At 40.9% G+C, this 26,749-nt stretch overlaps 3 protein-coding genes and 1 long non-coding RNA gene across 8 annotated transcripts; 2 read left to right on the top strand and 2 right to left on the bottom strand.

Annotated features, from left to right (window-relative positions):
- The first annotated feature begins 4,005 nt into the window (after positions 1-4,005).
- Positions 4,006-8,354, top strand: LOC116920378. Of its 2 annotated transcripts, none has more exons than XR_006644707.1 (6): positions 4,006-5,404; positions 5,495-5,629; positions 5,753-5,849; positions 5,928-6,139; positions 6,209-7,531; positions 8,076-8,354. It is a non-coding gene; the product is annotated as an uncharacterized LOC116920378 (long non-coding RNA). The 2 variants fall into 2 exon arrangements; XR_006644708.1 differs by having other exon boundaries at positions 4,006-5,503; positions 5,575-5,629.
- Positions 6,049-17,786, bottom strand: LOC116920184 (golgin subfamily B member 1). 3 transcript variants are annotated; one of them, XM_032926272.2, is made up of 14 exons: positions 17,452-17,785; positions 17,167-17,393; positions 16,984-17,097; positions 16,858-16,923; positions 16,626-16,799; positions 16,182-16,556; positions 15,499-16,113; positions 11,749-15,440; positions 10,407-11,693; positions 10,183-10,350; positions 9,291-10,097; positions 8,890-9,229; positions 8,753-8,807; positions 8,361-8,690 (listed from the first exon to the last, which is right to left on the bottom strand). In XM_032926272.2, exons 1-14 carry the CDS (start codon positions 17,574-17,576, stop codon positions 8,666-8,668), a joined length of 8,070 nt encoding a protein of 2,689 aa, XP_032782163.2. In that variant the 5' UTR covers positions 17,577-17,785; the 3' UTR covers positions 8,361-8,665. The 3 variants fall into 3 exon arrangements, with proteins under 3 accessions (XP_045027618.1, XP_032782163.2, XP_032782164.2); XM_032926273.2 differs by having other exon boundaries at positions 11,749-15,431; XM_045171683.1 differs by lacking the exons at positions 8,361-8,690; positions 8,753-8,807 and adding an exon at positions 6,049-6,095 and having other exon boundaries at positions 9,217-9,229; positions 17,452-17,786.
- A 1,410-nt stretch (positions 17,787-19,196) lies between these two features.
- LOC116920263 (zinc/cadmium resistance protein) lies at positions 19,197-22,409 on the top strand. The gene is made up of 10 exons (XM_032926431.2): positions 19,197-19,424; positions 19,507-19,687; positions 19,752-19,876; positions 19,945-20,042; positions 20,107-20,285; positions 20,349-20,583; positions 20,678-20,840; positions 20,904-21,006; positions 21,065-21,166; positions 21,652-22,409. Exons 2-10 carry the CDS (start codon positions 19,511-19,513, stop codon positions 21,874-21,876), a joined length of 1,407 nt encoding a protein of 468 aa, XP_032782322.2. The 5' UTR covers positions 19,197-19,424; positions 19,507-19,510; the 3' UTR covers positions 21,877-22,409.
- Positions 22,354-26,432, bottom strand: LOC116920259. 2 transcript variants are annotated; one of them, XM_032926421.2, is made up of 10 exons: positions 26,170-26,432; positions 25,767-26,037; positions 25,268-25,371; positions 23,861-24,163; positions 23,610-23,798; positions 23,428-23,522; positions 23,279-23,369; positions 23,096-23,215; positions 22,948-23,038; positions 22,354-22,830 (listed from the first exon to the last, which is right to left on the bottom strand). In XM_032926421.2, the coding sequence occupies exons 1-10, from the start codon at positions 26,246-26,248 to the stop codon at positions 22,716-22,718; spliced, it is 1,458 nt and encodes a 485-aa protein (XP_032782312.2). In that variant the 5' UTR covers positions 26,249-26,432; the 3' UTR covers positions 22,354-22,715. The 2 variants fall into 2 exon arrangements, with proteins under 2 accessions (XP_032782312.2, XP_032782311.2); XM_032926420.2 differs by having other exon boundaries at positions 22,354-22,833; positions 26,170-26,430.
- Between the last annotated feature and the right edge of the window lie 317 nt (positions 26,433-26,749).

Genomic DNA, 26,749 nt, shown 5'->3' with positions numbered 1-26,749 from the left:
AACGACAAAGCTTACTATTTTATGTACAAAATTGGGCATCTACGAGTGGGGAACCATAGAACAGAAATCTGGAAAAGTGCGGTTAGGGAAACTGAATAACAAATCTTTGCGTGTTCCCGTACCTCTTCATCGAACAGGCTTGAGGAATAACTTGAGCAATGAGCATGAATATCAAATTGTTTGCACGTCAATTCCAGTTATGGGATAATAAGATTCATGGGGCCAATACCTCTCATGGTTGTTACATTAGTAACATGGTTCACATCTGTGAAGACAATAAACTATGATTTCAAGGGAATGTGTTTTAAGGAAACGTCCGTGAACGACAAAGCGCCAAAGACAAAGTAAAAAATACCTGGAATAGTAGAATACTTTTGATCTGCGGACAAAAATATTTGAAAGGTATTCCTTTCCCGAAAAATATTTTGGTCAGCCTGTAAAAAAAAAAATAAATATGTCAATTAGATTTCCACTTAAAGATTATTTTTTTTTTATATCCGCGGTGCTAACACCGATCATCTTCATGGCTATTACGTCAGCAAGATGCTCACATTTGAAAAGTTCGACTTCAAGACAATATGTTTAAGGATAGCTACGTTAGTGAACGAACTGGCGTTACAGCGGAAAAAATACCTTGTTGATAGAATGTTTCTGTCATTTAAAAAAGGAAAAAGTCAAGTATAGATTTTAACCAGATCGTTTTGTTTAATAATAAGTTCCACGGTGTCAACCCCAGTCATCTTAATGACCATTCCATCTGCAACACGCTTACATTCCTATTGTATTTTATTCTGCAAAATAGGTAAAGCTTTACTTATTTGGGGCCTAAAAAGGTGGGGGGGGGATATATTCTCTGCACATATTTTCAACCCGTTGGTTAATGAAACTCACAATAATCAATGCAGAAAACTTTAAAAGCTCCTTCTATGAAACAATTGACAAACAGAATAACCTACATTTTTCTCTGATTCATGCTGTGCACAATCAATCTAACACCAATATCTGTGGAGACATTCATTAGCGCCACTGCAACACCAGCCGCTGTTGTTTAACAAAAATGCCCTTCTGCACAACCAGCAGGAATGTCAGCGATAGCGACGCAAAACGTCAGTCACTGCAACACCAGCCGCTGTTGTTTCACACATAGAGAAAAGCGCGCCAAAATACCCCACACAACATAAAGGCGAAAATAATAATTTAAAAAAAAGAACAATTCAAAAGTAATTCATTACCCACAAACACTCGAAACTCCCCCCAAAAAAAAAAAGAAAAGGAATGAAATCTACTTGTAAACGTCCTACTCAGCGAATTACCAGCAGCAATTGAAAAACAAACAAAAAATGCAACAAGAAATGTCTATTCACCGATCCGCCATGTTGGTTTGGCGCCAAGCCACTGAGCCTCTCCGTACTCCACTACGTCGTCGCAAAAAGTGGGAAAAATCCACCACAAAATGCAGCGAATCGGGATGAAATTCGCTCTCAAACACTCAAATGCCACGTTCAGCGACAAGATTTTCTTCCGGAGAATTTTGATGGATGTTGAAATCTGCCTCAGCAAGCTGGATGTTTCCGATTAAGCCGGATGATCCGGATGATCACACTTCTGACACCAAATGTCGCCGGATTGGCTGCGAGGGTAAAGTAAGTACACTGACACTGCTGAAGTTTTCACGAAAGTGGTTCATTTGTGCACCCTCCCATTTTTGCTACAAAATCTGCGTGGGGGGCATCGCTATGGTGAATTAAGACATTGGAAGTGAGAAGTTCTTTTGTGTTGTCCTCTGAATGATGTTCGTGAATGGTGGCAAGGATGTCAGCCATCACCGACGCATGACTCAAAGGGCTATTTTGAATTGCTGGATGCATTTGCAGAAGGGTTGCTAAGTGTGTTCGGCTTCGAATTTCTCCGTTTCGATTAGTTTTCTCCCTTGAACTTGGATGTTGGCAAATACTGGAATCCATTCCCCATTTTTGTAGGCGTGAGTTTTCCCGTTAAAATTTACAAAATTTGAATACCAATAGCAGTCGGTGAAGGGCACGAGTTCCCAACCTTCGACTGCTATTGTAAAATTAAGATAACGTGGTTGGGGCCACATTTCGTAAATTCAGTTTGGAAGGTAACATTTTGCTCCCTACATTGCAAGATTGAAGCTTGGGCACCGTAAGCTACTAATTTCGAACATCTTTGGAGTTGCATGTGGGCAGCTGCTAACCAGCCATTATACTGCGCGCTTACTATAACACTGTGATGATTCATTTTCCTGTTTTCGCATTGCAATCGCCGAATGTCTCGTGCTAGTCTATTTATAGTCCAGTGCTATGTCTCTGGTGTACTGGACATGGGCTGCTGCTTCTATTTCTGCTTTTAACGTAGAGGCCACTTGTTTGATCTGTGCCTTAGTAGTATTCCCGCTGGTTTTATTCTCGTTCTCTATCGTCGCATTTGCATCGAATTTTTCGAACTCCCCTGTAGGCGGTGGCATGTTAATTGCTATCAAAATTTTTTCCATTCCCATAACACTTTGTAACTGTCGTTTTCCGCAGTACGCTAGCATGGTTGTGTTGATCAAAAAATCTGTTTGGCTGTGGGTCAACAAAACTGCTATACAAATGTGTAGTGCACAATATTCCCCCAGCTTTATATAATGGAGGGTTATTTTCTTCTGCTTTCGTTTAACACAGTCAAAAGAAAGTCTGTCGATTGGCCCGTACGCATTTTTCTGAAAGCCAGAAAATTACTCGTTAGCCAATCCCTATCCGCCTGACAAGATTCACGCCGTGTTACTACGGTCGCTAAACCTTTCGAAAGCCGCTTCGAGATGACACAAGGAGCGGTAAACCTTGTTCATTCGGTATTACCCACCACACGAGGGTTCTGGAGACAAAAATACATAAACGTCGTTGGCTGTGAATTTTTACATCCAATAAATTGGAGACCGCACCTGACGTGATTTGTGAAATACAATACGTTTGAAGGATAATATAGCATGCAAGTTCAGATAGATCGCTGCCACCAGTGTAATAGTTTTCCGCATGTGACTGCGTAGACTATTAACGAAGAAGTTAGATTTTAATTCGAGTTTTGTATTTACCGCATTTCTCTGCTACAACACACGGAGAGGAAGGATGTACGATGATGAAAGAACAGGACAGAAGAATGGTTGGTTTGATGAAAGGAATAACACACTAGTACACGTTAAGTGGGGAACAGTCTGTCAAAGAGTCTCTCTGTTTCTTCTTCGTTAGTCGTATTTATTACCTCTCAGAGTGGCATTTTCTTGGAGGTCAAGTGAAGCGTTTTCTAGCGGTCAACTAAAGAAAGCGGTAACCTTGCCCTAGTGACAAGTAGGGGAATATTCTAGACTAGCTAGATGGGCAATCTGATTAAGGGTCACGAGTAGGGATCTTTCTCGAGTTAACTTCCTGTATTGTTTTGTGACAATAACAAGTGTTATCCTGAGAAGTTGAACTCTCAAGGTTCTTTGTAAGTTAAGATGTCGATTCTTTAAAACACCAAATGTCGCCGGATTGGCTGAGAAGGTAAAGTAAGTACACTGAAACTGCTGAAGTTTTCACGAAAGTGGTTCATTTACGCTCGTCACTAAAAACCAATTCACAAATAAACTGACTGAAATTTCAAAGACGCTGCTTCACTGCCTTCTTCTCTACTCTAAGTCTCAGCAAGCTTTATTTTTACAATCCCTAAACTTCAATTGCACATGTTTATAATGAATCACATTAAATTGATTTGGATTTTTTAAATTTATAAAATGATAGTAATTGGAAATTACATGAATATCGTTATCTTAATAAAAAGGAATACATTGATGCACTAGAAATTAACGCTCTACGTGAAACAATAACAAACATGTTTTTTGGGCAAACACAAAAAGAACACCGATCGGGACAAAAACAAATTGTTTGCAATTCCTCCATTACATTGTTTTGAATCCTCGCAATCGTTGTTTATTCGTGCGCCCCCACCCAACATTCGGTGAATGATAACCGTGAACAGTGAAATTTTCCGTATTTCCGAAGAAATACCCTTCGCCATCACTTCCAACGACTAAAGAATATGAAGTATACATGATACATCTTCCAGAAATCATAAATGTGAGGCATGTGGAAAATCATGAATGATAAAGTCACAAGAAAAGAACAAAAAGATAATGAAATGATAAAATATTGTGAAAATTACCTTCAATCTAATTAACTTTAATCCTGTTACCCTCATGTAAAAGGTAAAAAAAAGTGAAAGCATTAATAGCGTTTTCTTTTAGCTGGAACAACTCACCAAGATCGGACATTCTCGACTGCCATTACACTGAATCTGTTCCATTTTCAAGAGGAGAAACATGAACAAACATTGCGTTAAAAACCTTTTCTTTTCCAAACTGATCGCAATGAATAACGGACTCAGACGCGGCAACATATCAACGGTATTAGACTATTTAATTTTAAATTCTATTACATCCTCTTCCTCTTGCCTTATCTCGTTGTCCACTAAATGAATTTAAAAACTTCAAAAGATAGGGTAAATGAAACACGACTTAAGAAACCCATTAAATAAATACCATTATTAAATAACACTTTTTTTTCCAAGAAAAAAATTCCAAAGCCATTCGTCTTCCGTAAACCACAGTGCCGACCCCTCCACCGTGAAGTGTCAAAGCATCCGTAAAAATATCACACTGCTCATGGAACTAAATAAAGACAAATAAAAAAAAAAGACTCGTCCGTCGAGCCGGAGTTGAACCAGCGACCTATGGATACCTCTTTTACGTAAGTGTAACACCTTTCTCTTTTATTGTTACTCGTTTCTACAGTCCACCGCTCTACCAACTGAGCTATCGACGGATGAAATCATTCGCGAATTCATTGATCATAACCAGGTGAAAGATTATTAAATATTTCCTTGTTTTGCAGGTCAATTTAACAGGATGAGTTCGTAGCCTTTTAACAACGGATGAAAATCGTGCTCTATCAAATGGCCGTGCGAACGCATTAGGCTACGTGATACTGAATATGTTTTTTACGACTTGCTTCATTCTGGAGCTGAAATGCGATCTCCGTCAGGTAAATATGAGAATTTTCTTTCTAATTGCACGTTCACGATCTGTAAACTTTTTATTAAATTTTCCTTTTCTCGTTGTTTAAGAAATTTTATACCTGTATCGCCATATTTTCTCTCGTCCACATGTTTGACACCTTAGTCAAGCCATTTTTCCTGCAGGACTGACTTTTTCATCACGTCACCTGTAAAATGAACATCACGTTTCTAAGCTCACCTGTCGATTTCCTACTGGTCGATTCATTTATAATTGCAATATAATTTTCTCGGTAGACCAGCGAACCGGCAGTGAGTTCACAACCATTTGCAGTCCAGTGCTCCAGTTGGAAAGGTAAAGCTATGCATCCATTTTTTCAATTCATCCATTTGCCACAGAAACGTACTAACAGAACTACGTAATTTTGCAATTGTTACATCAAAGAAATCACAGGTATTTCAATTGCCACAATTCTAATCACGAATTTCTCCGTTAACCATCGTCATTTGAAAAACGCCAACCAGTTCGATCACGTCGATAAACTTGGAAAAAATATCAAAAATGCTGCTGTTTACTTACGTGAGTTAACCTTTTGTCTGAACCATTAACGAAATTTTTATTCCGAGTAAAAAAAAAAAAAAAAACATCTGTCATATTTATTAAGATTACCTTTCAACACCTGTTCTTTTCCTTTAAAACAAGGTGGTCGTTTGTCTTGCCATCATCAGCCCAATTTTTTCTGCTGAAGTTGGAACTCCATCAACTGTACCTCCAACGCGGGATATGTCTAAAGTTAAACGTAAGTTCCAGAAACAGGTAAATTAAAAATTAACTCCACCAGCATTTCGTTACTTCCCCTCCCACTATTTGTGAGCAGATTACGGAATGTGTGGCCGACCGATTTTTCCTAATACGGAACTGTGCTCATTGAATGGAACAAAAACAGTTACGCTTTGGGCATTCGATAGCCAGGCTCTGAAATGTGTAACGTTTCAAAATTGCGGACGCTTTCCTCATTCTTTGAATTTTTTCCCTTCAGACGTGGCTTGCAAAATAATATGTGAGCCTACGAGATTGGCGCTGACACTCGTGAGTAAACGAATCAAAACTACTATCAAAATAAAAACATCTTTGATTAATTTCCATTTCTGCACCCAGAAACCTTAAACTGAAACTAGATGGACAAGCATCACCATGGACTGTCTTGTACTGCTAAATGGACTATATGTCTTCTAGAAAAAGCTCCCCAATTACGAGGATTGACGTTTAAAATTTACAGCCAGGAATGTAGAATTTAAAAATTTTGAATAGTTACTGACTTGGGGCACTTTACTGGAAAGCGTATTGGAGTTAATAAACTACTTTGCTATCTTGCAAATAGCTATTCCTTCTGCCTACACAGTCTACTAGTGATGAGAAATATCAAATCGTAATTTTCTCCTGAAATCAATTAATAATCGGAAAATTTCAAACGAGAAAGTTAACTGGTGAAAATAGTACTATGCATTACCTACTTGTGCATATTGTACTCATTTCAGACGTTAAAAACGTTCAAACCAAATTACCTTAAAAAGCTGATGGGAAATAAAAACGATGATAGATGTTACTTACGCATTATGAAATCTTCGGATTAACCACTGCTTAAATGTAAAGTTCTTGCGATGAACATTCTCGTAGAATGCAGACAAGGTGGAAATACATCCCATTTTAGCTGTAACGAGATTTTCAACAATACGAATTTCAGATCTGCCATTACACGTCAGAACACGTCAACATCTGCCCAGCAGACTAAACATTGCCCGATCGAAACTATTCCGATAAGGTTTTCCACAGCATGATGATATCAACAAATCCTTGAGTAAACTGATTCTACAAAATAGATATTTATCAAAGATTTTACAAAATCAGTGCCTCTAATTTTTCTTCGGTTGTGACTGTTTCCCACATTACTATTCAACTCGTACTGATGTACACGGCCTAAAAGGGAACTTAGTTTCACCTTGTTTCTGAAGGAAGGACTTGCAAAGACGGATTTAAATAAAAATCTCTCCCTTCCCCTGCACGCCTGCACGACTGCACGTGTCCTAAATATTTTTGTGGACGTCACAGGGGTAAGGAAATAGAAACGTGGCGTAAGTAACCACTCCTCCTAAATGTACCTTGAATTTTGCGTTTTAAAATCCGCCTTTCTTGCGAATTATTCTGGCGCCCTTTCAAACAAAGAAACACAATAGCTTTCAAGATAACGCTAAAGGACAAGGCTGTAGCCTAACATGAGTAACATCACCTAGTGGCATTTCCTTTTTCGATAGATAAAACACAATGCAGACTCCCTCCGGCGTGAGATGGCAATGCATCCGAAAATAACCTTAGGGTCCTCATGGCATCGCTGACAAGGTGAGCAAAAAAAAAAAATAAAAAAAAAAATGGCTATTCCGTCGAGCCGGAGTTGAACCAGCGACCTATGGATATCTTTTTCATGTAAGTATAACAACTTTCTCTTTTGTTATTACTCAAATCTACAGTCCACCGCTCTACCAACTGAGCTATCGACGGGTTAGTTTACCCGTTGTTTTCTTTTGATACATTACAATAATTGAGAACATTAAAGACTAAAATATTTCAAGAAAATCCTATACTTATGAGCTATGTGAAAGACGAAACTGACAGCAGGTTTGAACCCGACAAAGACTGACGAAGAGAACGAAATTTTGTTTGTATTTTCCCGTATATATGCACTAAAAGACTGGCAGGAGAAATGTGGAATGTTTTCCTCACTTTGCAGCTAATACTCCACCCCGATAACCCCACTAATTTTTATTTTAATGCACGTCGTAAAAGAAAGTTATATGACGTCACTCATTTCTTGCCCATCCTTTCAGTTTACAATATTTTCTCTGCTATTCCATTTGTTGACTAATATTCAATTTGAAGTGAAATAGAGAGGATAAGTCATTCAAGAGCATTGCCTTGTTTATTAAATTAATTACAGTTAATGTCTTAGTTCTCTATGAAAATAATTTAGGAAACAAAATGCTAAAAGCAATGCACACAAAAAATAATACCTGACCGAAAAAAATTTTCCGTCGAGCCGGAGTTGAACCAGCGACCTATGGATATCTCCCACAAGCACACCTGCTTGCTTTGTTTGTTTAATTCTACAGTCCACCGCTCTACCAACTGAGCTATCGACGGATGTCAACTTGCCCACATATGAAGCTACACATCAAGCATATGAGAAGCCATGAACTTAAACAACATTTTTAACGCAATGGCACAAATGAATAAAAATGAAAGCGTGTTAGACGTGTATCAGTTATTTCTTTTATTTTTCGTTTCGTAATAGGGCCGTGCAGCGATGGAGGATGACAAATCGAAAAAGACAGAAGAGAACAAAAAGAAAATCTGACATTATTCACTAAATGAAATAGTAAAATGCACAACCCATGTCCCTTTCATATAATATAAGGCATCTTTATAGCATATAGCGATCCAGACCACAAAATAATTAAATCTTTGCTGTGTACAATTTCGAAGCCTCCGACGCCCATCGCTAATTCAACGCTGACAGTCGATTTGTCATTCTGGTCAATAAATCGGACGTGCAGGAAAAAATCAAACATGTTGGACATCAGTCGATCTATTAGAAATTTAAATCATGAAAGTCAGAACTAAACCCGAGAAGATGGATTATAAACCTACTCTTTTCCTTTAAGCCATTCAGACAACACCTGACCAGTGCCGGAGACTTCGTGGGCTGTTAAATAGAAAACAAATATTATAGAACACTCCACCTAGAATACCAAAGATAACAACATGTGAAAGAAAGAACAACTTACAATTATTCATGTCGAACTCGGATCCATCATCGTCATTCGATTGTCGAACGGTCGATCTTCGAGCACCATTAGCATAAATGGGACTGGTACTTCCGCCTCGAGTTCCATACAACGCCATTAACTGACGCTCGATGGTCTGTCGTTCTTCCTGTTCCCGCCGCAACTGGACGTCTAAAGAATAGTTGAGTTGTTTCAACTCGCGTAGCTTGGCGGTAATATCTCCAATGGGGCTAGCTCCACTGGCGGTTGCCGAAAAGTCTTTCAATTCCTGCTGCATTTCGTGATTCTGTCGCAATGAATTAGACAGCCGTAACTGTAGCGTGTCACGCTCTTCCAGCAACTAAAGAGATGTAAAAAGAATTAATTTGACGACTCTTAAAAAGTTAGAAATGCAAAAGTACCTTCGTTATTTCCCAGGTGAGTTCCTGGCAACGCATATCTCGTTCGTGTACGTTGCGAATGGCGCTGTCCAGTTGCAAACGCAACATTTCTACGCGATCGTTGTCCTCACCCGAGAAATCTACACCTTCGTCCCACACCAGCCCGGCTTCTTCTAGCCGATTCAAAAGAGAGACATTCTGCGAACGGAGGTATTCAACTTCGATTTGGAGTTCATTGAATCCCCTGTGCCAGTCAATGGCGCCATCGCTGAGATCGCTGGACTGCTGGAACCGATCGCCATCTTCTACCGACACTTGCTCGATTTCGTCCTTGAGGCGCTGAACAGTGGCGGCGTCTAGCGTTCCAGTAGTTGACAATTGCCGGATCATATCGACGAGATTCTCATTTTCCCGTCTCAATTCTTCCAACATTCCGGCAGAATCTCCTCCTCCGCCTCCGGTCTCAGACAGTTGCATCACTTGTTTGCGCAACTGACTGACACTTTCGTAAGCATCTGACAAGAGCCGATCCTTGTTCTCCACTTCCTGACTGATCTCGTCCAAAAGTCTCGATTTTTCGGTGATGTCAGCTTCCAGCGCGGCTATCCGTTCTTTGAGCTCAGCTTCGGCGGCCTGTCGGTCGGCCTTTAGCTCATCGAGCATATCCTGATAGTTTTCGTTATCATCCGTCAGCTGACTAATGGTAGATTCCAATGCGGCAATCTGCTCCGAGGTAGTTTCAACAGTCTCCTTGGTTGCAAGGTTAACTTCTTCAGGAGCCCGTTCTTTAGCAGATGCTTCCGGATTGTCCCATTCCATCGATGCCATCTACAACAGAAGACACAAGGTTTGTATTCAATTATAAATTTAATAATTCTATTATAATTAATAATTGTTATTATTTCTAACGAACCTGCGACAAGAGTTCACGATTGCGTTGCTGAACCATTGCCATTTCATTGTCTTGACGCTCTTTCGCCTGCATGAAACGCTCATTGGCACCTTCAAGAGTATCGATTCTCATCAACAGTCGCTCGATTTCCTTGACCTTTTCACTTGTTGCTTTCTCAGCTTCGTTTAACTGCAATTTCACAAAATATAGGACACCGCATTTTCAAAACTCATACAATAGGTTACCTGTTTTCGGAGTTCCTCTTCGACAGCAAAGTTGAAATAATCATCTCCACCACCTTGTCGGGCAGACGCCGCAGCTGCAGCAGCTTCTTTCTCTTTGGCCAGTTCGGTTCGTAACAACTTGACTTGACGCAGAGACTTAGCCGCTTTGATTTTGGCTTCGTGCAATTCACTTTCTAATCCAGCAATCTTTTTCAACAGCTCCGATTCATCGCCCCCTTCCGTTTTCTCTTGCGTTTCCATTTCCGCTTTTTCGCATCTCACTGTGGATTCGCCCAACCGGCTGACGGTTTGTTGCAACTGATCTCGCTCGATAGAAACGCGGTCAATCCGTTCTTCCTGTTGGCTTAACTTGATAACCGTTTCCGTCAGCTGCCTCTTGACTTCGCTCACCTCCGTGTCCCGCTCTTCTTCTATGACTTGAATCCGAGCTTGTGCCTCCTCGAGTTCCATGCTCAACTCTGAGTTCGTGATGCGCAAAGATGTCAGCTCAACCAATTTCTCCTCTGCTTCGGCCAACTTTTCTTCCAACTCTTCTCGTTCGTACGTCAAGTTCATCATGGCTACTCTTAACTGGGCAAGCTCTGATAGACTGGATTCGGTCAGTTGACTGGAACTGCTTGCCGATTTGGAAAGCTCTGATTGAAGACGTTCATTTTCAGCAATTGCGTCCGCTCGAAGTTGTTCCAAACCGGCGCATTTGGATTCGAGTGCATGTTGGGCGTCCTTCAGCTCCATACACTTTTCCATCAACAAATTGCGTTCCATGTCGAGGTCGGCACATCGAGCATTCAACTCGAACGTAGACACTCGACCGGATTCCAGCTCGCCACGGAGAGAATCCAGTTCTGCTGATGCCGAGCTAAGATTTGCCTCCAGTTTCTTCTTCACACTAGTAAGCTCAGCTGAGGATTGACGGCTTGACTCAAGTTCTGTTCTCACTGCATCCAGCTGGACTTGAACGGCCAGCGAGTTGTCGGATGACATTCGATTGACTTCGTCCAGTTCATTTCGAACACTAGCGAGTTCGCCTTGTACAATCGCCAGTTCACCTTGTACAGTCGCCAACTCTGTTGATGAATCATTTTTAGCTTCCAATTGCATCCGCATAGATGCAAGATCGTTTTGGACAGTTGCTAATTCTTCTTCGAGAGCTTGCACGCTTGCTTCCAAATCGTCTTTTTCCGAAATAGCATCGAATAACTTAAGACGAAGCTGTGAAACCTCTTCTGCTTGCTGTTTCCATTCATCGATTTGATTCCGGAGTCGGGTAAATTCTTCCGCTTCAGCCTAAACGTATTTAAAATAAAACTTAACATTGATCTGTTATTTAATAACGGATTACCTTGTATTGGTTACACATGGCGGCAACAGCCTCCACCCTGGTCAATTCACTTTGAAGTTGAGACACCTGTTCCTGCAAGTCTGAGCGCACCTGAGTAGCTTGTGCCGTTTGTTCCGACAATTCTTCCAGTTCATCTCGGACGAGTCGATGTTTCTGCTGCTCTTCTGAAAGGCACCGCAGAGAGTCGGCCAACTGCCTCTCCATTTCTTCCGCGCGTGATAAAGCATCAGCGTGTGATTGACGGGCACTACTCAGAGACGAGTCTGATTCTTTTAACATCCGCTCGGCTTCGTCTAGCGTCAATCGAAGAGAGTTCAGTTCTTGATTTTCCGATTGAACGCTGGACAGACGCTCTGCCAATGCGTCTCTTTCTTTGGTCAATGCAGTCAGCTGGGATGCGCTTGAGCTTTGGTCTTCTTCTCTCGCAGCGTTGGCAGCGGCCACTTCGGCCTGCAGCTCACTCACTTTAGTCTCCAAATAGGAGACTGTCGTTTCCAAAATCGAGCGGACCTCTTCAGCTTCGCCGAGTTTGGTTTCCAAATCAGAACACTGAGCCTGGACATCTTCTATTTGATAATTCAGGTCGTCACGTTCAGCTGACAAATCCGCCAGATTCATGCGAAGCAAACCGATTTCATGGACATCAGACGTACTCTTTTGCAATTCATTGACACGATCTTGTAATCCAGCAAGTTGTTGCTTTAATTCCTCTAGTTCAGACTCTTTCAAACGGAGTTCTTCCGTTAAACGATTTCGTTCTTCGGCAAATCCTGCAGAAACCGATTGGAAATCATCGATCTGTCTTTGAAGTTCAGCTATTTCAACTTCTTTTTTATTAAGACACTCCGTTTTCTGTTCGATAGTCACTTGTAAGGAATCGTTTGTTTTTCGGATTTCGTCTCTTTCTTGCGTGAGCCCCTCCATTCGGCTCTGAATGTTGTCGATTTCACTGGCACGTTCTTTCAAACGAGAGACTTCATCCTGAAGGTTGGCGTTAGTCTTTTCCAAATCTGTCAGCTGTTCACGGAGGGCATGGATTGCGCCAACATCTCGTTCCATGGCGCTGTTCTTGGCTGTTAGCTCATCCACGGATGATTGGTGACGAGCCAATTCTTCAGACAAATCTGTCACCTTCAAATTGGCATCAGCCAATTGATTTTCCAAGGCCGTCATCTCGAACAATTTCGATCCGTACGTTGAGTAAAGACCTCCATATTGGCTATTCAAATCAGCCAATTGGTTCTCTAGCTCCTGAATACGCGATTTGAGAGTAGACACATCCTCCATGTTAGCTTCAATCCAAGCACTAGTATCAGAACATTGCTTTTCCAACTGGGCAATTCGCTCAATGTCGGCCTCTCGTTGTTGCTGAATGGCGGACAGTTCACTCACTTTCGTGTCCAGTTCCCGCTGCACGGCTGATAGTTGCTCTCGCACTTGCTGCGCGGATGAGAGTTCGTTGGTCTTGGTATCGAGGTCCCATTGCGTCGCAGCTAACTGATCGCGAAGCTCTTGGATTTCTTTCTCCAGGGCAACGGACTGCGTGCCGGACTGTTCGTCCTGCTGACACTTGAGTTTATTCAATTCGTCTACTAAGTGAGCGTTATGATTGATGACACTTTGCTTCTCTTCCCACAGATGCGCCAACTGATTGTGCAGCGTGGCAGAAGACTCTACAGCAGAGTTCACTTCACCTTGCAACTCTTCGATACGGCGACGTAGTCCTTCAGTTTCTTCCAGCAAATTATGTTTGGCACTTGAAACTTCATTAAGTTTCAAGCGCAAATCAGAGGCTTCATTTTCGGCTGCTTCAATGCGATCCTCTAAACTTCTTTGAACTAATCCTTGATCTCCGTAACTGGAAGAGATGGATTGCAACTGATCGCGAGCAACGGCTAGTTCATGTTGCAACTGGCCAACAATATTGGAATGTTCTGCCGTCAAATTCTGAAGTCGATCATCAGTTTCGCGAGCTCTAAATTCGGATTCGTTGGACAGCTGTTCAAGTTGGAAAATTCGTTCAGATGCTCGTTCTAGCTGCTCCATTATTTTCCGGCTTTCATCGTTCATTTGCTGGGACTCTTCTCGAGCGTTCTGCAATTCATTCTGGCAACTTGACAAATCATCATGCGCCCGATCTAATGCAAGCTTCATCTCCTCCAGTTGATTATTGACTTGTTCTATTTCTGCGAGCCGATCAACAAGCTTCTGGTTTTCTTCTCGGGACTGTTGCAGATGGCCACGCACTGCTTCCAATTCATTTTCGGCGCGTTGCAAGCCTTCTTGGTACTGATTGGACTGCCCAGTCACAGCTTTCAATTGATTTATTTCTTCCAACAGTTTTTGGTTCTCTTCCATCGATTCTTGAGCTTCCAATTTGCTGAACTGCAATTCATTGCTAATGGAACTGACCCGCACTTGAAGGTTACTGTTTTCCTCCGTCAATAGTTTCACATCCGCTTGCAAGGAATGTAAATGCTCTTCACTCTGACTGAGAGCCAGCCGAGCTTGTTCTAACTGATTACCCAAGTCTTTGTAGTCATCCAGCTGATCAAGAAGCTTCTTGTTCTCCTCTCCAACTTGTTGAGCCGCTTCCTGTGCATTCTGGAGTTGTTGCTCTGTTTGGCTTAACGTCTGTCTAGCTTGTGTCAACTGTTCGGCAGTGTCTTTCAGTTTACTCAACTGCTCTTTCAATACGACAATTTCACTCTCAGACTCCACGAGGCGTACTTGAAGCAATTGCGGTTCACCGCCATCACCCTCGGTAGCCTTTCTCAATTTTTCCAGTTTAGCTTCCAGTTGCTGGATCACTTGTAATTTTTGCTTATAGTTAGCCGCCAGTTTCTTGAATTTTTCGCTCAACTGTGTGACTTTCTCTTCGGCAGCTGTTTTCTGGGTATTGGCAGCTTCAATTTGGCCCAGCAGTTCCGCTTCTCTGGCTCGGGCCTCTTCAAGTTGAGTCTCGATTTTGACACTGTATAGCTTGCACTCGTTTAGTTGAGTGCAACGTGTTTCCAAATCGTTTCGCATGAGTTCTCGCTCCACTTGCGAATCATTCAGTTCTGTTTCCAGCATCGCTAAAGAACTGTGTTCATCTGCAGTGATCTTCATTCGGTTCAGCTCATCCTGTACACTTTTCAATTTGCCATCTTTCTCTGCTAAAAGTATTTCAGCATCCTGCAAATCTTCTTTGAGACGCTGGATTTCTGCATTTCTTTCTGTAGCCTCTTTGGTCAACGAAGAGCAAGACTTCTCCAACCTCTGAACAGCCTCGGATCTGTTTGTTAATTCCGTTTCAAAGCTGGACAGCTCCTCCCGGGTTTGTCGCAAAGCTTCTTGGAGATGAATGACCGTGTTGGAAATTGATTTCTCTTCTTCCTCTTCGACTGACTCCTTCGATTCAAGTTTTCGTTCCAATCCTGCTATCACTTCCTTCAGATGATCCACTTCATCACGACTGGATTCTACTTGACGCTCCAATTCACTGATGCTTTCATCCTTATTGCTCAGAATGTACTGGGTGTCTCGATGCTGTGCTCGAAGTTTGAATAGTTCACCATCGGCCTCTTCTAGTCGCTGATTTATCTCGTTCTTTTCGGCCTGAATGTCTGCAACTTTAGCCAATAGTTGAGCACACTCGTCTTCTTTCAACTGGAGAACTCCCTGTAAATTTTCCAGTTCACCTGAAACAACTGAAATGTGAGAATGAATTTATCTGGAAAAAGCTTCGAATTGAGAAAGCAATCGTACCTTTATTTTCGGTCGTGTCAAGTTCTGACAGTAACAGATCAACCCTTTTTTGCAAAGTACGTTTGTCTTGCTCGCTAACAGCAAGCTGCTCTTCGAAAGTAGTTATCTGGTTTTCCAGAATTGCAAGGCGGGCTGTCTGTTGGTTGAGTGAGACAATTTCTTCTTCCAAAGCATTGATTTTCGCATTCAATGTTGCGATTTCAGATTCAGAAGCGCTAGGGGTTACCTCAGTCGATGGGCTTTTGGGTTCGTTAGCGGCACGACCACCTTTACTTCTTCGTGATTTTTTAGCTGCCCCTAACGAAGATACCTTGACAGGTGCTGGAACGTCAGCTTCTTGAACGACAGGAGTTTCAACCGACGCCAAACGAGCCTGCAGCTCTCGAATGGTTTCTTCCTTGGTGTTGACTGTGTACTCGGCGTCGCGATACTGGGTTCGAAGCTGAAACAATTCTCCGTCAGCCTTTTCTAGCCTCTCAGCCATTTCCCTCTTTTCTGACTCAAGAAATTCAGCTTCGGTCTGAAGGGATTGGACTTTAGTGGACAACGTGGCGTATTCCGCCTCCTTTTCTTGCAGAAGCATTTGCAAGTTGGCGACATCATTATTGTTGTAACCTAGCACATAAGTTAAGACGTGATTATGAGTGTAAGCATTTTAGGATGTCTTACATGCAAAGATTTACCACTGGTTTCAGCACTCAGTTCTGCCATAAGAAGTTCGACACGCTGTTGAAGTGTGCGCCTCTCTGTGTCAGCTTCACCCAATTTATTCTCTAAATTTAAAATGCTAGTTTTCAACGTGGTGTTCTCCCCTTCCAGCGTGTCACGCTGTGCTGTTAGCAAGGCGATTTGGGATTCCAGAACGGCCAAGGAAGTATCCTCACTTTTAGATTCATCAGCGGCAGGCTGATTATCCCCTTTGCTACGCCTTCCTCGCGGTTTTTTCTTAGCCCCCAAACTGGAAACTTTAACTTCGGGTACTTCTGGAACTTCAGGAGCACTTGCCACAAATGCAGCTACCATTCGTTCGTTCAGTTTCGACTGGAGAGCTTCACAATCTGCGTGCACAAATGTTTTACTGAGTAGAAAAACAAAAACAATAACTGAATCAGACTAAATTGAGATACCGGATTTCAAAATGTCTCTCTCGTTTGCGAGTTGGTTTATTTGCTGCTGGAGATCTTCAATTAAGGTGTATGGGACCATTGAAGTAATCTGTGAATTGATTTCTTCTAAATCATGATTGAGCCTCGAAAGTTTGGCTTCGAGCGAGCTTATGGTACCGTCTCTGGCTTCCAGATCTGGGGTTGAATACGTATATAACGACGGATTTTTATATTTTATCAAAATCTAGCTTACCCTCTTTTAAACCAGAGTTTTCATATGCCAAACGATCCAACGTAAGTTTCAGCTCATCATTTTCATCTAAGACAATGCGGAAATATATTCAGGTTTCTAATTGGTCAAGTAAATAATTAGTGGTACCTTCCAATGCATGAAAATTCTGCACTTTAGCTTGTAGAATGTTATTTTCTATTGAAATATGATCATGACTTGCTCGCAATTCACTCATTTCCAGTTCAAGGTTTTCTTTTGCCTCTAAAATGTGAAAATTATGCATATGCTTAAAAACACATAAAGTTTTATAAAGTGTATTCAGACCCCTACCTTGAATGGTCTCCAGACTAAGTAAGCGTAAATCCAATTCTCTTTTTTCACTTTTCAGAGCAGACAGTGATGATTCCAAAGAAGCAATTTTTGAGTCTCTCACATCTTCAACATCTGTTGACAAATTGAGTGACACACCAGAACAGGAACGGTCTAGCTGAGTAAAAAGCTGTTCTAAATTTTTCTTGCTATTAGAAATTTCTTTTTCTCTTTGCTGCATTCGCATCCTATTGGAGACACAAGCTAAAGATGATGGCCAACTTTGCTACTATGAAAAATGAATACCTGTTCTCTTCAATCTGCATCTTTAGAAGTAGCGTTTTGTTAACCTTTGCTTCCGGATCATTTTGCCGAGAACCCGCAGAGCCCTTGGCACCATTAACAGCTGCCCCGGACTTCTGCTCATCCATTTTTCCTTCAGCGTTATGACGTACGTAGGGATAATACAGCCGTCACTATTTAAAACTATGACACAATAATTTTTTACAAGGTTTACAGTAAGATATCAAAGCACATATTTAGTGTGTCATAACATATTCGGGGCTAGTTTTTCCCAAACAATTGCTTCCAAGGTTTCAACATCTTGCTTTTGCTGATGATGTGACACGGAGTGTTTCTAAACAGTTGTTTTAGTCAAGTGCGAAAACGCCAAAAAGTAACAAAAAGGCCAAGAAATTGATTTAAAATTACAATTTACGAATTTACGTTGCATGTAAGACGCTGTAGCAAAATTTCTATTAAAATTTTATACTATGCCTTCATATAAATGGTTATGAAAAATTCTAATGTAAGTAAATTTTCATTTATTTAGGAACACATGTGGCAGACGAAATCGGATAACTTTAAATACCGATTAATTAAGTGGAAGATCAATAAATCATGATTATCCTTATTTAAACAATAGCTGGTGTGCTTTCATAGAATGGAGATTTAATTTTTATGTAAAAGTGGGAGCAAATGAAGTGCTGAAAAAAAAAAAAACATTGACCCCAATCACGCCTACACCTACTAATAGGTTTCAGTTTCGTTACCCACTGTAATTTTCGTTGTACATTTTCCTTAAACAAACGCAGTGGCGCTACACTGTTCAATTGATGTCTGCCATGACTGACAATTCGCCTACTTCCGTTGTCGAATCATTCAGTAGGCTACCCTTCCCTTTTTCCCCATTTTGTCTCGTGTACTTTACTCTCCACTAAGACTAAACTTCTTCTGATATGCCTTAACATCTCTAATGTATTGTGCCCTCGTTAATCTTGTCGTTCATTCCTATGAGAGTTGAGACCTTCACAATCGTCCCAATAGTTCATTCAACTCGGTATTATTATTATTGCAGTGCTTCTGAAAGAGGAGCTATGGTGATTAGAGGCTTGTGTTTTCTATCAATAGTAAATTGATCCCAAGATATTTTCAGATTGGTTAAGATAGACACACTAAGTGGAGGCTAAAATTATTTGCCAAGTTCTGTATCTAGGCCGATGCATCATAGGAATGCGGTCTTATGAATTCGATGTCACGAATTTGAGTTCGTATTTTGAATTGAGAAAAAATGGCCGACAAGCCATTGACTGTTACACACGCCTAACCAGAAAGGCATAAACAGAATAATTTCGCTGCCTTCTAAAACGTGAAAACCGATTTGCTTTGCACGAATGGACGCATTGTTGTTCATACGTTTAAATTGTTTTATGAAAACAGTACTGAAACGTGTTAGTAGACAAAAACTTGGCTCTGAATTTAGATTACACAAACTAAAAAGAAATATCTAGAATAAATGTAACAACCCCTATGGAACGGTTGCCAACTGATAAGAATAAAAAATTGTATGGAAGCCAAGGTCAGCTCCCACTTGCTAATGGTTTCATAAAACTAAACGTGACAGCGAGGCGCAATTATACGCTGGCGTGCGCTTGCTTTCGGCACGGCACGGTTTGTTACAAAATCCGAGAGATGTAACGTGTGTATATTTTCAGCAACTGCTTAGGGGTGGTCATTTTCTTCCCTTTCTTTGTACAAGTAGGTTGCACAACCCTACTAAAACCCCTTTGGAGCAGAATGCAGAGTCCGAAGAGTTCTCTGACTTGCTGCCCTGTCTTGGTTTTAGTTTGCAGGTTTGTTTTAGTGCAGGTTTAGCTGTTGTCAAGTCCAGTGATAACTATTGACCGCCCCTATCCTATGTTTAAGTTACATTAATTGAAATAACTTAAGTATATTTAAACTTGTTGTATACTGGGTCAGTGATACATCTACTTCAAAAGGTAATGTTTTTATTTACATGAATTAAACCACCCACTGGTATGGGATTTTGTTGTTGAAATTAATAGTTTTTCTGGTTTTTAGAAAAATGGGGCGATATTCTGGAAAAAAATGTCGCTTGCTTTCCATGATTGCTCTAACCGCCAGTTTTTTTTTTATTGAACTGGTAGTTGGGTATGTCACCAATTCTATGGCTTTGGTGGCAGATAGTTTTCACATGCTCAGTGATGTAGTTTCCATTGTGATTGCCTTTCTTTCAGTCAAGGTTTGTTACCATTACTTACCCCTGTTTTTGTTCTGGATTATAACCTCTAAGTTTTCCAATGCAGATGTCACCAAAGAAGTGGTCTAAGAATACCTTTGGTTGGGCCCGAGCTGAAGTGCTTGGTGCTCTGGTTAACTCTGTGTTCCTCGTTGCTTTGTGTTTTTCTATTCTAGTTGAATCTTTAAAAAGGTAAGCTTTACATTTCTGTGTGTTTTCTTGTTTGTTACATTCAAGAGAGTCATCTTTTCATGATTTAGATTCATTGAAATTGAAGAAATTCATGATCCTCAGCTCATTCTCATTGTTGGCTGTGTTGGCCTCTTTGTCAACTTAATTGGTCTTTTTCTCTTTCATGGTATGCCTCCATCATAGTTGTTTTTATTATTAAATTATGGTTAAGTAACCATCTTAAATATTAGAGCACGGTCATAGTCATGGAGGTAAAAGTCATGGCCACAGTCACGGAGGCGGTAGCGGCAGCCACGGTCATAGCCATAGCGATGGCCATGGCCATTCTCACCTTCCGCACGGCAATTCTCATCTTGCCCAATTGGCCTCTATAGACGACAACGAAAATGATGCAGTCTATGAGTTGGAGGTAAATTAAAATCTTTTGCTTGTTTAAATCGCGTAATGAAATCTACCATCTGTATTAACGTAGAATTCGCCCCACTCGCACGCCAATTCGAAAAGTACCAAAACCAAAAAGGCAAAACCCAAAAACCTCAACATGCACGGTGTTTTCTTGCACGTACTAGCCGATGCCCTGGGATCGGTCGTTGTCATTATTTCGGCTCTGGTTATTTGGTTGACGGAATGGGAGTACAGATTCTGCGTCGATCCCGCCCTCAGTGTTGCGATGGTCTGCTTGATCATGTGGTCAACCTGGCCGTTATGTAAGTATTAAAAAAAAAAACATCAATTAATAGCTCAATGCGCCCATTGTTTGGCGGTTTGTATTATTACGAAAATTTGTGTGGGTACACGCAGTGCACGAGTCTGCCTTGATTCTGCTCCAAACCGTCCCTACCCATATTCAGCTGGATGATATTCAACGCAAGTTGCTTAGCCAAGTCGAAGGGGTTTTGGCAGTGCACGAATTTCACGTCTGGCAGCTGGCAGGGGACAGAATTATCGCTTCAGCTCACATTCGGTATGTTTTGTAAATTCCGATTGCCCGTATCAGTTCTAAGTCAAACATTGTATTTGTGTAAAGCTGCCGCAATCTCACGGACTACATGAAAATCGCCGAACGAGTCAAAGAGTTTTTCCACAATGAAGGCATTCATTCTACTACGATACAGCCAGAATTCACCGAGGTAAATAGACTGATGTTTCCTTATCATAGACGAATGCTATAAACATGTGTACCTTTAGCTCCCGGGAGATGAAAGCGCCAGCGAAACGGAAAGTTGTGCATTGGACTGCCCTGCCAAAGAGACTTGCGAAGCCAACACTTGCTGTGGCCCATCTAAACAGGTAAAAGAAGAAGCGGTGGCTCACTCTAACCCGATTGAGATTGATAGTTCCCCCGGTGCTGGATTTATTGCTTTTGAGGTTGTAAGTAGTCACATTTGAGCAGGTCGTAGTTTCGATTTGTTTTTTTGCTTTTAACATGGCTTGACAGCACCACTACGTGAATATAAGTGCAATATTCCCTAATCGTGTGATGCTTTATGCAATTTTTTTAAAGCCAAATTTCTGTTTATTCCTTCTGCACTCTTTTTGTTATTTTTAAACAACTTTTTGTTTTTTCGTGTAATAAAATTATGTTCTTCTTTATTTTTAAATTCTTCTTCAGTACCAATTTCTTAATCTGTTTTTCTTGCTCGCATGCCGCACCCTTTTCTTCGCCTGCTGGGAAAATGTTTGCAGTTTTTTTAATTTGGATTCATTAACGTAACTGTTGTCTATTTGAGTCGTTAACAGAATAATTAGTTTTTTTGTCTTGTGAAATGTTGGAGGGCCGAGAAGTTGAACAGTTGATGGAGATTACTTCCAACGAATGCCGCCAGCGTTCGACGGCGTCATCCAATGGTGCGAATCGTGTCGTTAAACAGTCGAATGAAGAAACGTCGGCGGAGGAATGCGGAGCGGACGAGTTGATGCTCCCGACGTGCTGTGCTGAGCAAGCGGCAGTTCATTCTCGCTTGTTGAGTGACGTCAATTCTACGGCAATCAAGGCCTGATTTTAATTCGTGTGCTAAGAATTTAAAACCATTTCTTTGCCGAAACTAATTCATCTTTTTTGTTTTACTAGACGTAGTATTCATTAATTTTGAGAAAAAAAAATAATAATTACGAAAAAAATGTTTGATTTTATGACGTGTTGTAAACCCTTTTGAAAGTGCTGCGCAATTGTAAGCCTCTCCCCACCTAAAATGATTTTCCTTCATCTCCAAATGAAATTTTTTGTTTAAAAAAAAAAAATCTCATTAAATCGTTGGTTTTGGTGGTGGATCTTCTCAAGCATCAAGTTTCTTAAACTTGTTAGAAACATGTGTACAAAGAAACAAACTGCCGGCCCGTGTTCCCCCTTTCGTTTGTGTTTTACAAACGCTAGTTCTCTTCGTTCAATTCTTTGTGTGTTGCTTCTGCCGAATCACATTTATTTTTTGTCTTATTGTCCCCATCATTTTGTCTAAATGACTTTTGTCATCTCCGTATTGTTTTAAGTTTTTTTAAATGTATTAGGACACTGATAATGCAATTCACATCATAATTTGCGAATTTTTGGTGATTTCATGATGGATACAAGCGACATTTGTTAGGAAAAAAAAAGAAAACAACGAAAAAATTGAATGATGAGATAAAAGATTGCACGGCAAGAGGACAACGGCAGGTGAGACATGACACGAAACATCAAAACGCAAATTTTTAGAAAAACGAAGAAACACGATACAATTAGATTTTAAAGGGGAGTATTTAATTCAAATTTTTTTTTTTGTCAAATATTTGATGAGCTTTACCGTTCCTTGGCCTGTTAATGAGAATTTTTGAAAAAAGAAATTGACTTGTTTTTGACATCTTAAACTGGTGTTCCAACTCGATTTTGTGGAACATCACTAGGTCCAGGCGTCTCCTGAAGCGGAACGCACTCTTCTCCACCTGTACCATTTTCGACCTTTTGACTGCCCAATTTCCTGCTTTTAAATTGTAAACAAAAAAGGATTTTTAGAGAAAGGTACTATAAATCCTTGTGTTATTTTTATTGTTTTACTACTTCTGTTTGTGGTGGCATTTACTGATTAGATAATTACCTGTTGCGTCGACGACAATGGATGACCCCTGCCAAGACGAGTAGATTACCAAAGATGAGTCCGGCAATAATCGACGTGGGCACAATCAAATCTAAAAGCCATAAAAGTTGAGTACATTTTCTTAATTTCATCCATTCATTCTTAATACCATAAGTGAGGCTGTAGTTTGTCAATTCACCAGCTTCCGGTTCAGTTGCATTTTTACTGACTTTTTGATCCCGAATGATATGATGGACCGACGACGATTTATTATTAAAGTGTTTAATATCTAAGCAAATTTTTAAGTTTAATCGCATGAAAAGTTTCATTTCCGCTTTTGTTTTTAAATTACCTATGCAATCCGGCAAATCTTCATTCCATCTGTATCCTTCTTGACTCAGACAGGTGAGATTGCGAGAACGGATACCCGTATCGGGAAACACCTACAACAAAGAAAATCAATCGATGGGTAGTAATTGAATTGTGGACAATTGTCATTACGTGATCGACAGAGCAGAGAAATTCCGCCCTCGACGAATTACTTCCGCCGACTAGATAACCTTGTTTAGGAATCCTGGGCGTTGGGCAACCCATAGCTTAATTAAGAATCGAAAACAAACAAATGAATCCCAATGAGGGTGGGGGGCTCAACCTAATCAACTGTAAATAATCGTAATAATTACCAGTGAAGTAGGCCATTAAGCCCCTTTTAGATTGAAACTTTGATTTGACCGATAGGGTAATGTTAATCTCATCGGCAGATGCTTCAATAACGAGAGGTTCTTCCACATCGCCGCATTTGTTGAGTAAAAGACGCGAATGTTCCATCACGGTCAAAACATCTTGACATTCGTGCTCGCCCTGCACCACACCTGCATTCACAAAACAATTCAATCACAATAGGAAAACACGCAAGCAGGTGGTGCAAACTCACTTCTGATGGACAGATCCAATAAAGTCAGTCGAACTCGACGTCCGTGATTGGCCCGAATGGTCCATCGGCAATCAACTGCTTCTCCTTTATCACTTCCGCGGTAGTATTCCGGGTATCCCATATTGTGGAGATAACCCCAGCCGTGCACTTGCTTCGGCCCAGGATACCATTTTGGTTTTGATGTAACTATTTCTGCCGTTTTATCCGAAGCTTCATCGGAGACCATCAAATTATTCGGACTGGACGACATCTCGGGATTGACGATCTCGATGATGGCGTTACAGCTGTACTTTGCAGACTTGGCTGTTGACAACAGATCGATATGAAAAGAAAAAAGAAAAATTTTCTTGGTTGTGTGCCAATAAAGCGGAAAGTTCGTTGACGTAGAAAACTACGTGTAAGAGATGGAAAAGCAGTATTAAAGCAATGTTGGAAGAAATAAGCTTTTGTTTCTTTCTATTTCTTAGTCATCCGTCGAGGGAGTCTCTCCGCCAAGGGCGAGGAGGATGTTGCTGTCGAAGCCAGCACTTGGATATCGTATATCAGAGTATATGGCTTGTTTGGATCTCTCTTCCTGTGGGTCTTTTTTTTCGTGTGGGATTTCGCGCCGTAATGACACACCGAAAAACGAGAAAGGGGACCATCAACACCGTGTTTTACACAGATGGTTCTTCTTCTTCTTCGTTTTTCCTTTCAAAAGGGAAGTGATTTATATCCGAAATCTGATTTGTTAGTCGAGATATCATGACAATGACTGTCAAATTACAAGCCACCCGGAAAATAATGAATTCATTACGCTTCTTTTTGCTCCGGCGGATGTGGTGTTACAATGACCAATCAGATAATCTCGTGTCTATTGCGATTTTCTTTCGGGCTCTTTTGTTTCTTCCAAGTTCATCGATTTTCTCGCTCACAGTCTAGACGCTTTTTCTACTTCGACATACTAGATTCTAAGCATACAGCGTAGCAATAACTTTTCTTTTTTTCTCCTCCGTGAATCATTAATAAGTTGTGCTCTTCGGTTTCCACTCACTTTTCCAGAGAAAGAAAAGTGAGTGCCGGCTTATTTTGACCAAAAGCTCTCTCTCTCTCTTTTCAAACACTGAATATAGAAAAAAAAAAAGGGGTGGCTTTTCTTTGGAAATGCTATTGGAGAGCGAAGAGACTTTATTGATCCGGTAGAGTGTAGTAGTGTCGGTTAGAGGGCACATGGTGCAAAAAAAAAAAGACCCAAAGGGGAGAGGCAGACACATGCGCATTTGCTTTTTTTCCATGACAAGAAAAAGTTTAAATAGAGACAGCAAGTTCAAATGAAAACTTTTTCAATCGAAACTCTGTGTACGCAATCCGGCGTGAATAATCGCGCCCTCCGGAAGATAAAAGAGATGTAAAACACTTAAATAGTACCTGGAATACAGTTGTAGAGAACTTGAAGTTTGCCATCGCCCCACTGTTTCGCCTGAGGTTCATCATTTTCCAATTGCACCGTGCAGTTGTTAAATCCGCTACATCTGTCAGATTCAAGAAAGAGTAACATGTATATTGATTATGTTAAAAAGCGCCGATGTCTCCCCCCCCACCTCCTAGTAGCCAGTACTTTCATGTTAAGTGGCTGACAAATGCTCCATCAATGCTGACATCCCCCACCTAAAAGCACTTCTTTTGTGTCCCCTCTTTTAACAACTCCCCTTTCCACCGACGCAAATAAACTATTGAAAAGTTTGCTACGCCACCCCACTGTCGATACGTATCGAACAGCTGCTGGAGAAAGGTAAAGCTTTGATCCATTCGTCAACTCAAATGCAGCAGTATTCGTTGATGGAAACTAAAAGACTCATTAACTAGCATCTATTTGGACGTGTGCTATTAGGCTATCCTTCATAGTTAATAGTTAATTATAACATACCGGCGGTTGACAGTTGATTGGACAGAGAATAATCGCCTACGACCGAATCCTTCATCTTCTTCTTCTTGTTCCGTCAAATTCTTTTGATTCAAATCAGGAGCTGCGGATGACACGGCTGGCAGCAATGAGGAAATGTTAATCGGCATAAAGAATCCACATCCGTCAGTATCTTGGCCGTCGAAAACAGCTTGATGGATAACGAGGACTTCGGATTCCGAGTCGCAAACAAGTTGAAGAAATTCTTCCTTGCAGGCCGTACCATTTTTCAATTCTATTTCCAAAATTTAACTTTAAGACAATTCACAATCGATGGAAAATTGTCGTGACAACAAAGTTCGTGTTTAGACATGCCCAGTTCATTTTAAAATGTTAACATTGGCAAACAGAGGCCGTACGAGGTTACCTTGAGATTGCACTGCGTCAATGATGACACAAAAGAGTAGTAATCCAATGATGAGCTCTTGTTGGTGTCGACGTGCCATAGTGAACGTCCTTTTATTTCTTTTTTAGCGAGCAAAAAAAAAGTTACGGCCGGGATCTTCTTAAGTCATCATCCGGCTAAAACGAAAACAACAACCAGTTTTTTTTTACTAGGCAAACAAAACACGTTCGGATCTGTTAGCCGTCGCGGTGGTACTGACGCCGCGTGCGACTCGTGGCGTGGACGTCAATATACAGGGATTTGCTGCTGCTACCACTGCTAACCCCCGCATGGTTAACTTGTGCAGCTGCCTTTCTTTACCCTCCGAGGTAATAACGACAATTACCTTTCAAATCTAAGTTCCCAGCATTGTGAGATTATTCCTTAATCTTTAAATCAGAAAACGCTTCAATAATTGCCAATTTAAACCAAGATTAGATTTGGCTACTAGTATCTTATCCCCCTCGTGGTCTTAGTCTTAATTAAAGTTTCCGGTGTGAATTGGTGGGAAAAAACACCCTCTCCTTGCGAAGAAAGTGTCCGCTTTCAGAGTTCAATTTTT

Source organism: Daphnia magna, linkage group LG4, assembly GCF_020631705.1.
Source record: "Daphnia magna isolate NIES linkage group LG4, ASM2063170v1.1, whole genome shotgun sequence".
NCBI classification, from domain to species: Eukaryota; Metazoa; Arthropoda; class Branchiopoda; order Diplostraca; family Daphniidae; genus Daphnia; species Daphnia magna.
Note: the sequence above shows the minus strand (reverse complement) of the source record. Positions and strands in the feature narration are given on the sequence as shown.

Excerpts from the sequence above, each read along its gene's own strand:
- LOC116920184 (XM_032926272.2), bottom strand. The coding sequence starts at position 17,576 with ATGGATGAGCAGAAGTCCGGGGCAGCTGTTAATGGTGCCAAGGGCTCT. Across the intron at positions 15,441-15,498 it reads TGACACGACCGAAAATAAAG|TTGTTTCAGGTGAACTGGAA; the intron begins GTACGATTGCTT and ends CTCACATTTCAG. Across the intron at positions 9,230-9,290 it reads TCACCTGGGAAATAACGAAG|TTGCTGGAAGAGCGTGACAC; the intron begins GTACTTTTGCAT and ends ACATCTCTTTAG.
- LOC116920263 (XM_032926431.2), top strand. The coding sequence starts at position 19,511 with ATGGGGCGATATTCTGGAAAAAAATGTCGCTTGCTTTCCATGATTGCT. Across the intron at positions 20,043-20,106 it reads TGGTCTTTTTCTCTTTCATG|AGCACGGTCATAGTCATGGA; the intron begins GTATGCCTCCAT and ends CTTAAATATTAG. Across the intron at positions 20,584-20,677 it reads GTGGTCAACCTGGCCGTTAT|TGCACGAGTCTGCCTTGATT; the intron begins GTAAGTATTAAA and ends GGGTACACGCAG.
- LOC116920259 (XM_032926420.2), bottom strand. The coding sequence starts at position 26,248 with ATGGCACGTCGACACCAACAAGAGCTCATCATTGGATTACTACTCTTT. Across the intron at positions 26,038-26,169 it reads TGACGCAGTGCAATCTCAAG|AATTGAAAAATGGTACGGCC; the intron begins GTAACCTCGTAC and ends TTTTGGAAATAG. Across the intron at positions 23,523-23,609 it reads CTTAATGGCCTACTTCACTG|CTATGGGTTGCCCAACGCCC; the intron begins GTAATTATTACG and ends TTCTTAATTAAG.